The sequence below is a fragment of the Oncorhynchus keta genome, chromosome 13 (assembly GCF_023373465.1).
Source record: "Oncorhynchus keta strain PuntledgeMale-10-30-2019 chromosome 13, Oket_V2, whole genome shotgun sequence".
In the NCBI taxonomy this organism is placed as follows: domain Eukaryota; kingdom Metazoa; phylum Chordata; class Actinopteri; order Salmoniformes; family Salmonidae; genus Oncorhynchus; species Oncorhynchus keta.
The window spans coordinates 39,590,605-39,601,929 of record NC_068433.1 but is presented as its reverse complement, the minus strand read 5'-3'; the positions used below and the strand labels follow the sequence as shown (position 1 = coordinate 39,601,929).

At 39.8% G+C, this 11,325-nt stretch overlaps 1 protein-coding gene across 1 annotated transcript; it reads right to left on the bottom strand.

Annotated features, from left to right (window-relative positions):
• Window positions 1-8: 8 nt before the first annotated feature.
• LOC118392323 (cyclin-dependent kinase inhibitor 1B-like) lies at window positions 9-9,923 on the bottom strand. The gene is made up of 3 exons (XM_035784207.2): window positions 9,125-9,923; window positions 3,774-4,273; window positions 9-3,147 (listed from the first exon to the last, which is right to left on the bottom strand). The coding sequence occupies exons 2-3, from the start codon at window positions 4,261-4,263 to the stop codon at window positions 3,089-3,091; spliced, it is 549 nt and encodes a 182-aa protein (XP_035640100.1). The 5' UTR covers window positions 4,264-4,273; window positions 9,125-9,923; the 3' UTR covers window positions 9-3,088.
• Window positions 9,924-11,325: the final 1,402 nt, after the last annotated feature.

Sequence of the window (11,325 nt, the reverse complement as noted above, 5' to 3'; positions counted from 1 at the left end):
ACAAACAATACTTTAGTATATTTCTATCATTTATTTACACATTTAATCATCTGAAACATACTGTAACAAATTAACATCAAAGTCAACAGTGCACCAAAAACCGGTCATTGAATCCTCATTGAAATGTGTCATTTTATTTTCAAACTATTACCAAACCGAATCAAAGCTAATAGTCTGTTCCCATGTAATTACATTGTAATACACTTTGCATACATTAACCATTATTCTATCAAAAACCTATGTTATCCATTCATGCATAAAAGGCATGCAATACTATGTTTTGATATAACTGGGATACTGTGGGCCAGGGGGATGCAGGATTGAGCAGCCCAGTAGCTGTATACAGATCTATGATCATTAACGTATCACAGTTCGCTTGCCAAGGGAATTCTGGGAAAACCAGTACAGTCAGTAATATTACGGCTGAGTATTACCTTGTTTTAACACTGTTGTAATACCAAGAAAGCACCGAATATCTATTTATCATTTTGTGTCCGACCCAAACTACGATAGCCCATATAGTCTGTGTCCCAGTTCAGCAGTGAAGGTTTGTTTTTTTCTAAACACTTCCCCTTCCGTGAGAGTAGCTCTATAAAATCAGAAATATAGAATTATCTTGTCAATAATGTTTTAGTGCAAAGACAGTTCAACAATACACATAATCAATTAGTTTTACCGAAAGGGTATTTAGAATTATTTCCCTACAAAAACAAAATATATAGTTAAAAATAAGTTAACAGACTTTTAAAGATTTGTTTTGAACACGTTGAAAGACAGGCGCATGTAGACCAACATGCACATATAGACTCAAGTCCAAACACACACAAAACAACAACAAAAACACCATCAAATATTATTAAATAAAAATGGATCATCGATTCCATTTGTGAGGTGAAGTGTGTAAACGGAAATCAAGACGTTCTGTTGGCATGTCTTTCTACGTTGGCAAGTCAATAGGGCGGTGTTATAAGGACCTCTTTGGATCCAGACAAAAGCCCTCTAGAACACAGGCCACTCGTCTGGCTATAGAACCACTTTGATTCAGGGTCTCGGACATCATTCTGTTGCGGTCTATTAATAATAGACCCCCCCCCCTATCCTCCATTCTGTCTACTTCTGGGAAACCAGTCAAAGCAAGCCAGAGGGCTAGAGATAACAAAGCTCAGGACTCCCAGAGGACTTGAGTTTCCTCAGTCCTGCTTTGAGCTGGAATGGGCCTATCACTCTGACACACTGACTATTTTACCTGATGTGTAACTAAAGCCTATGGTCTGAACCCATTTTCCCACTGAACCAGCTATGAACAGTAATACAACACTATCTCCTGTAGTTTCCAACAAATATGTTGTAATTATTTGACCATTTTTATTTTGTATATCTTTTGTCAATTATTTTCACTTTTTTTTGTCAATCGCTCAATGAGGTAGGTAATCCAGATTATGGCTATTTGTTCAAACATGACACATTTTGGGAAATGCACTCCCTGTAGGACTGCTATTTTTGCCACTATTATTTACAGTATTGCGATGTGACTCTGGAGAATGAATGGTATAACGTTTGGAATGTAATACCAATGGATACATCTGTGATACTATATATTAATCACAGGTATATCTGAGATGTATATGTGAGATGCTTAAGGCATGTGGATGTCTATGGCTATGTCCCTTGTCTCAAGCCAACACTTACTGATGTCTCACAAATCCATTTTTGGTCAACTGCCTCAGTTGTCACAACAGTCTAGTATTTAGCACAGCAATGGAAATGTGTTACAGCTCAGCTCCTCATAAAAAAAATAATAATTTACTGACAGAACTTGGAATGTTCCGTATGCATTAAGGATCAATGTACTTTTGTGAACTACAACACCATTATAACTTCAACTCCAAATAATGTCAATGCTACATTACCTTCATACAGAAAAGAGTCGCGTTCAAAACCTAGAGGCTGCCATTATAAAAAGACAAGAGTAGAAAAGGATACATTGTAAAAAAATTTAAAAAAGGATTTAGCCAACAAAAGCCAACCATACAAGGTATATTCCGTTTCGTTACCAAAGTTTCCAAGAACCTGTTTTACTACCTTAATAAGATAAATGGGTCAAAATGAAGCGGGTTAAATAGATCATGGAAAGATTATGGGCTAAATAAAAACAGTTTTACATTTTATTCCGTTTTGTACTGAAGTTCTTGACGAATTCTACAGAGACGGTGGTGCCAACGGTGAAGTGTATGTCTGCCATAATAACAATATTTGAGCATGAACTTAAGCTAATTTAAGCTTGTTGCCTACTGACACCTTATATCACTCTGTAATAATACTCACACCAAGAAGCTGATGTGACGCTTTAGTATCTTGTTGTTAAGAATAAAACAATTAACGTCATAAAAAAACATATATTGAGAAGCATTATTACTCAATAAGATGTATCATTATCATAAAAGTCCCTACCGATGCAGCCATCGCCTGATAGCTTAAGTGCTGGAACTTCACCGTTGACCTTTGTACCCTAGGCTAATCATGGTCACGTTGCCAATTTGACCTGAGGTGACCCCGGGGCCTCTTATTCGAGTGGCTGATACTTTTACAGCCGTGGTGAAACTGAAGACTACACGTGGAGTGAGGTCAGGAGAAGTTGAACTCCTCTTATCAAAACTCTGAGAGAGGCAGTTGGAGAGCGGGCTGAGGTCGTTAGGGGTTAAGAAATACTATACCAAGGGTACTGTTGGAAGAAGTCTCTTACAACAGAGCCGTTTAGGTTTTTTCCTGATGAGTGTATTTGAACTATTTCACAGTATAATCTAAAGCTTAGACAATCATACAAGCTTAGGAAATATAGCTATATAAATATATATACAAACATATCCATCATTTCCACTCAGAGATATTTCACTCTGAGAGGACGTTAGTTAGCTTCCTTGCGTGGAAATCAACAGAGTTTGTCAGGAGTTTTTAAGACATTTTGTAGCTATGAGCTTTTTGACAGTCAGAGTCGCTACAGAAAGCTGCAGAGATTATAAATTCATCTTAATGAGGTGATTTCCAACCGAAGCATGCCCACTGAATGGTGCTCTTTCTTGGGATGCGTTTACTGCAGGGAGGACCGTTTGTGGTGCATGGCCCTCCTCTTCTTCACAACAAAGAATTCTGTGGATGACCGGCAGAGAGAGAGAGAGAACAGGTGTTAGTTCCCAGTCCCAGTAATGTAAGGGAAATAATATTTGCATCCCAAATGGCACCCTATTCCCTGTATAGTGCACTAATTTTGTCCAGGGCCCATAGGGTTAAAAGTAGTGCACTAGATATAGAGGATAGGGTGGAATATGGGACACACACAACAAGGCTTATAACTGGGAAACTGTTTGGGAAAATGGCATAGGTAACAACACAGTGTTGTTGTAAGGCCTAAAATACAGTGCTTTTGCAAGCACACTGGGGTATTCACTGCTGTCACTCAATGGTTATTAACAGGTTAACAGGTTAATAACAGGTTCATATGAAGTTCAAAACAACCTGTAAACTTCTATTATCTCTCTTTAAATGAAGACCTCAGGGCTTGTGGGAGTAATAATAATAAGAAAATACACAAATGTATTTATTTATATGATTTATTTATTATTATTATAACGATAGTCAAGTTAACCCCTGGACTCCAACATTGTGTAGGCTACTAACTCTCTATTGCCTTTTTTGTATGGTTTTTGTACCAAGCCCAATAGAAGGAAAAAAATAGGGGGGAAATTGCAGCACCTCTCCCGTTCATTGACACTGACCTGTTATGGCGGCTTGTCTCCGTTTGACTGCTCCTGCCTTCTGGCTGGCCACCATCTTCTCCGACCTCTGGATCCTATAGCTCTCCCTGGTGGTCACCTCCAGGTACTCCTCTCCATTGCTGGACGACCCTGGAGATGATGCCCGCGCCAGCCTGACATTCTCGCTCTCTGCCCTCCGCCCGGCGATGCCAATCACCGGCTTCTTTACCACACAGCTGTGGTAGAACGCCGGCACATCCTGGCACTTCATCTCCTCCCACTCCATGCTGGCGCTGTTGGTGGCCGGCCGGCCGGCGTTGAAGTCAAAGTCCCAGCGCTTGTTGGCCGACTCCACGGTCATACACAGGTGCCTCTGGAAGTCCTGTTGCAGCTGCTCGTGGTCCACAGGCCCAAACAGGTTCCTCCTCACCGGGCCCTGGGCCCTGCGCTTCAGCTCCTCCATACTCCCACAGACCAACATGGCCCCATCAGATGATAATGATGATGCCATCTCAATGTCCCTGAGAGAGAAAGGGAGAGGGTTAAAGGTGAGGTGTCTGTTTTTCTATGAGGTGTGGCCCAGGTCACTACAGGCCAACACACTAAACACACAGACAAGCCTGTTCTGTTCAGCGTTTGCCCTTTAGGGGCATCGTTGAATTTTATGTGATCAAACACACATGCCCTACCTCCCTCAAACTCAACTCTGGACCTTGAAGCCAGTTCCACTGCATTTTTTCATTGTTTCCCTCTAATCAGGGATTGATGTAGACCGTGGACACCAAGTGGGTGCAATTAATTATCAGGCTCCTGACCTTATAGGGTAAGAGTTGAGTACCCCTGCCCTACCTAACCCACTTAGTAGTTAACCATATGGTAAGAGACCCACACACTAAATAAATCTCTAACATCCATAGAATCAGAATAACACCTAAAGTATGTAAAAATGAACCTGCTCCACCTGCTCTGGTCTCTGCTCTGGCTGCCAGAGGTGAGAGGTCAGGAGGAAAGGTCACATGGTGCGGCCCGGGAAACGTATGGTGAATGTTTCACCTCATGTGAGAATGTTTTCTGTGCTCTTCTAGTCACCCCATGTAATTAAAGGTATACATTCTGAACTTCAGGAATGTTACACGTTTTTGTAGTTTACGAGTTACAACCGTCCAATACTAGCGTTTTAAATTAACACTTTCTTATTTTTAGTGACACGCAAACATTCTACACACCAAGGAAATCTAGGCCTCTCAGAGTAGGAGTGCTGATCTAGGATCTGTTTTGCCTTTTAGATCATAAGGAATATAATTATATGGACAGGTCCTAGATCAGCACTCCTACCCTGAGACTCTGTGAATACAGGCCCTGATTAGCTTTTTCTTTTAAATTAATATATTAATAGGTTCAAAATCACATAATTCCCCACAGCAATTAAATTTAAAAAATCAATAGCAAGTAAACCATTATACAGCTTCCAAAGTCTAGAAAATATTAATTAATATCCAATAGATCACATGTAACAGTCTGAATTGTTTTAATAAATACCTGTTAGGTTGGTCAGATTTTCCTTGCTGAGTCTATCCCTGGTATATAATGAGAACTTCCCTTCGCTGAATTTTTCTTATCAAAGTTAGAAACATCTAGATCTTTTTTTCTTCTTATTTTGCCTCCTTGAAATACAGTTTTACCCGCCAGAGTGTATCAGTCAGTTACCCACTATCAGCATCAGTGAATGGGAAGGAACCACACTAAAAAAGGTGCGCCAGACAGGCAGTGAATCATTTCTACGCCTTTGTTTATCTAAAAAAAATCGTTACACGGTGGGATTGAGCAAACTTTACAGCGTCTGGGACACAACTACGTCTGCATTTAAATGCCAGCCCCCTCATACAAAGAAACATGCTTGTGTAACAGAAACCATTATTCCACATTGTGAACATTAGGTTTTATGCATCAGATGGACAACCTTTTCAGACGTTCATCTATAAAGAAAATGCAAAGAAACAGCCAAATTGAAAATAAAAGGCATATAAAAAATATTTTTTTTAATGTATGAATTAACCAGGTAAAATAAGTTTTTTTGGGTCTTGTACTTTGAGAGACGCATGCACTATGCTGGGTTTCTTGGATGACAACTGCCGGGTTGCTTGGCTGACTCAACTGCTGGGTGGCTTGGCTGACTCAACTGCTGGATGGCTTGGCTGATTCAACTGCTGGGTTGCTTGGCTGACTCAACTGCTGGGTGGCTTGGCTGACTCAACTGCTGGGTTGCTTGGCTGACTCAACTGCTGGGTTGCTTGACTGATTCAACTGCTGGGTTGCTTGGCTGACTCAACTGCTGGGTGGCTTGGCTGATTCAACTGCTGGGTGGCTTGGCTGATTCAACTGCTGGGTTGCTTGGCTAATTCAACTGCTGGGTGGCTTGGCTGATTCAACTGCTGGGTTGCTTGGCTGATTCAACTGCTGGGTTGCTTGGCTGATTCAACTGCTGGGTTGCTTGGCTGATTCAACTGCTGGGTTGCTTGGCTGATTCAACTGCTGGGTTGCTTGGCTGATTCAACTGCTGGGTTGCTTGGCTGATTCAACTGCTGGGTTGCTTGGCTGATTCAACTGCTGGGTTGCTTGGCTGACTCAACTGCTGGGTTGTTGGATGACTCAACTGCTTGGTTTGACTCAACTGCTGGGTTGCTTGGCTGACTCAACTGCTGGGTTGTTGGATGACTCAACTGCTTGGTTTGACTCAACTTCTGGGTTGCTTGGTTTGACTCAACTGCTGGGTTGCAGGCATTCGGTCACTTAGTTGGGTTGTTTTCTTAAAAAATATCAAGGTTGGGTTGTTGATGCTGGGTTATTGATGCTGAGTTATTGAGATATGACCGAGCGGGTTAGATCAGAAGACTGGAAGCATAGCTTTAGTAGGGACCTAGCTTTCAGACACTTGGTGACCCGTGAGAGTAAATGTCATTCCGGTTAATCTGTTCTGTTGTATTGTTATTAGGAGTGTGAACTTTAACATGTTTATAATGAAATTGGGATCTTTAACATTAAGAAAAATCCCTAAATGAAAAACAAAGTTTTTCTGTTTTTTACCCTACAAAATGCAGTTATCACAAATCAATTTATTTTCCATGTTATGGACATCTAGACAATTAAGGCCTGGGGAAAGTTATGTATTTTAAGTCAAACCCGAGAGGAAGACGTTGGTGAATTTGCAAGGCATGCAAGACAAGACATTGCGAGATACAGATTACCAGGACATATACGCTCCTTTCTGCCTGCCCCCTCATTTCTCTCCCTCGTGCTCCGCTAAAATGGTGAGAGTTTGTGTTCACTCTTTGGTTTGTTGCGTGTAGAATATCGTAGCCTATTCATTCATGATAGGCCCTGCTTTACTGATGTTGCGAGACATTGCAAGTCAAGAAATTGCGAGATACAGCTTTTGATTGCCGATCAATAGGCCTAGTGCACAGTTCAGACTCTGTCTGCCTGGTGGCCAACCTGCCTATACTGTGCCCTCTCTCACCATCTGTCCCTCACTGGCTCGCTATGAAAGACACAAATGTTTGCATTTTCGTAAGTACGACAACTAATCAGTCTCCTCCATTCCAAAATGACAGAATCTTAGGAGTCAATCTTGCACTTAGAAATGGGAGTCAACGTGGAGGAAGTGGAGGAATCAATTGTTTTGGAGTCAACTCTCCACCCCTATGTCATCGTCGTTAAGATTCGGAAAAATGGCAGCAAAGTCCTGTATGGAAATACTTTAAGAAGTTAAATGAGAAGGAAATGCTAACTTGCAAAGTGGAATTGAGGGACAGTAATGGAGGTACAGGTGTAATGCTTAACCGTCTGAAAAGGACACACTGTGAGACTTCAAACCGTTGCTTGCAGCAGCACATCTCCATTGTGAATTCACGTTGAATTTTATGAATTTTTCTTTGCGTTTTAACGGAAAAGCGATTTAAAAAAATGGCTGTTTAAACGTTAAGAAATGTTTACCATTTGTCACATCACTAATTGTTAGCACATTTTAAGGTTGAACACTGAGCCTTTTATAGCGTTAATGAGTCCCTCAAGAGCCTATGTATATCCAAATGTTGGGATAGTTAGCACTTTGTCACAATATGTAAATAATCATATTACTCATTTTATATTAATGTATGTAATGTGCAAAAATATTCTAGGATCGTTTTATTTTGCACTGAACAAACTTAACATGATTAACAAGAATGACACTTAAGTCTCACGGGTGGCCAAAAGTAATTATCTTATAGCCACCTCCCTTATAGGCCACCCCTCCTGAAAAAAAAAAAAGTCGGTGGGTCAACACTGCATGAAAGTGAATAAAAAACAGGTTGATGCTAAATTAACCCATGTTGGGGGTAATCCCAACAACCCAAAATGTTGGGTTATTCAAGAAAGAATTCAGCATGTGTTCTGTTCAATATTTACCTAGTGCTGGGTTACCAAATAACACAAATTGGGTTGTTTTTAATCCAGCATTTATTTGAGTGTAAGAATCAGGGGCGAGAGCCAGGGAATTGAGGTCGACTCAATTGAGCATTGCGCAATGGCCTGTCAACTGTTTAAACAAATGTACAGACTTAAACTGGGAGTTTGTACATTATATTCGTTGCTCTCCAGCTATATATATTGAATATCTTATATAAAGCATAATCATAAAGGGAACAGTATGACTAATAGTAGGACTAAATAGGATATTGGTTAGGCCTACTATGCCAAAGATGCATATTCTCTACATTGCGTTCATGACGCAGTTTGATCAAATTCTTAGCCTGTTCCGTAAAGAAAAAACGTTTTACGTAAAATACTTTCATTAAAATAAGTCTTCTTTCCAATAACATATTTTCATGAAAATAAAAACATTATTCTAAACTAATATAAACTGCCATTCCCTCAACAGCAACAGCTCAACTCCTTGGAGTGAAAGTTGTTTGCTTCGAAAAAGTGGGCGCGGTAACTAGATCATTTACAACTCTCTGGAATCCCCAGACCCACATAAAACATTCTCAATCTCCGATCATAATTGTGCCCAACTTCTCCAAAAAGTCGATAAGAGGAGAAAAACTTTGAAACTACCACATTTTAAGAGTACAACACTCGATATCATTGCCAGATGTTAAAATAGATTCAAAGTAGCCTTATTTTGAACCAATACACAGAAGAAGTATAAATCACAGATGACGCAGTTACATTCGCATACTACATGAGATGTTGGTCAATGAGATGCAACATAAAGAAATACACATTGACAATAAAAAACCGAACAGCACAGATTTTCCTATGGTTTGACTCTGCAAAGTCTGAATAAGAATAATGCAAAACTTCTCAAATGTTGCCAATGTGACTTCTCTTACCATCAATGTGTCCAATGATGCACTCAAATCTGAAATACTGTTGCGAATTCCTGACGTTGTGGGTCAAAATTGACGCGCCTCGCCGAAGTATAGACTGATGCTCTTCACTGTCCACGATAAACTAATACCACTTTACAAGCTCCCAGTTATTGCGCTCTCTTGTCCCCTTATGTGACTTGTTTGTTCCTAGAAGGCAATGGGACGTCCTACCGCCACAGAAGATTTAATCACGTGATAATCACCGCAGAAGACTTAAACACGTCATAATCATCATAACAATCGGGTTTTGGGAGCTGGACCATTGAGCTGGACAATGCCCAAGGAAAACACCTTTATATATCAGTGATTCAATCAATTTTATCCAATGACACAAATAGTTGGTATAAGTGCGCATCCTGGCCTTGCATTCTTAATTAAATACATTATTAGAAAAAAAGATGCTATCTAAAACCGAAAAGGGTTCTTCGATGGTCCCCATATGAGAACCCTTTTGAGTTCCATGTAGAACCCTTTCCACAGAGGGTTCTACCTGGAACCCAAAAGGGTTCTTTCTACCCGGAACCAAAAAGGTTTATCCTATGGGGCCAGCCAAAGAACCGTTATGGAACACTTTTTTCAAGTGTAGGCTAATGTAAAATCTGGCATAAAAATAATCTTGGTATACTACTTCTTTTAAATCAACCAACACATTTTCTATTAGTTTTTCAATATATTTCCTACCTCGTTTTCATTATAAGAACGTTTTGAAGTTCGGTTGTAAGATTCGAACTGCGCGCAAAGATTTGTTGCACTGTTCTCTCTCTAGGTAAAATATCTTGACCCAGCTCTTTTGAATGTGACACATTCTTATGCTGGCATTGCGTCACGTTTCGCCTTGGCTCCGATCCAAGACCACAAGTCACGTTGAATTTCAACGTGAGCTAGTCAAACCTCTACTCCATTTTGTATTTTTTTCTCCCGCAGTTTAGCCTACGTTTCATTTAGGTACAGTCATCTCCCGCTCGAAAAGTTCTCAATGGGACTGGCTAGGCACAAAATGTTTTTTTGTTGCTTTGTGCCATTTTCAAATAGTTTGACATGTAGCTAATATTACTATTTAGGACAGTAGGTTACATATCAAGCATAAGGTCCATGTTAGTCTATTATGTTAGTATAGTTAGTCTATTGTGCTATCTATTAGTATTAGTCCGAATTAACATGAATTACTTATTCTAACTAACATTAATTACAATGTTAGTATAAATAAACTCATGTTTAATGAAAATGAATTAAAACATGTACAAAGCTTTATTAATACACTATTATATAAGCCATATATGGACAACAACAAGGCTGCATTTACACAGGCAGACGATTCTGATATTTTCTTCCCTAATTGGTCTTTTGACCAATCAAATCAGCTCTGAAAAAGAGCAGATTTGGGCTGCCTGTGTAAACTGCAGCCAAAGTGTCATGTTATTATTGATGATTTATGTCTTGTTATACCTTTAATTTATGTGTTTAGTCTCCTGGTCTTACACTCTCACATAGAGATAAATTATGTCAATAAGAGATGTTTGCTTAGGCTATACAAATTGTTAAACATTTCCAGTGAATGACTGAGTGAGGTGTCTGTTTCTCAAACTAGACACTAATGTACTTGTCCTCTTGCTCAGTTGCGCACTGGGGCCTCCCACTCCTCTTTCTATTCTGGTTAGGGACAGTTTGTACTGTTCTGTGAAGGGAGTAGTACACAGCATTGTACGAGATCTTCAGTTTCTTGGGAATCTCGCATGGGATAGCCTTCATTTCCCAGAACAAGAATAGACTGACGTGTTTCAGAAGAAAGTTCTTTGTTTCTGGACATTTTGAGACTGTAATTGAACCCACAAATGCTGATGCTCCAGATACTCAACTAGTCTAAAGAGGGCCAGTTTTATTGCTTCTTTAATCAGGACAACAGTTTTCATCCGTGTTAACGTAATTGAAAAAGGGTTTTCTAATGATCAATTAGCCTTTTAAAATGATAAACTTAGATTAGCTAACACAACGTGCCACTGGAACGCAGGAGTGAAAAAATCAGCCGTTTCCAGCTACAATAGTCATTTACAACATCAACAATATCTACACTGTATTTCTGATCAATCTGATGTTATTTTAATGGACAAAAAATCTGCTTTTCAAGGGACTGTCTAAGTGACCCCAAACTCTTAAATGGTAGT

What these genes read in the sequence shown, in the direction of transcription:
- LOC118392323 (XM_035784207.2), bottom strand. Translation starts at nt 4,263, where the DNA reads ATGGCATCATCATTATCATCTGATGGGGCCATGTTGGTCTGTGGGAGT. An exon ending in GAGACAAGCCGCCATAACAG is followed by an intron (nt 3,148 to 3,773) that starts GTCAGTGTCAAT and finishes GGTCATCCACAG; the next exon opens with AATTCTTTGTTGTGAAGAAG.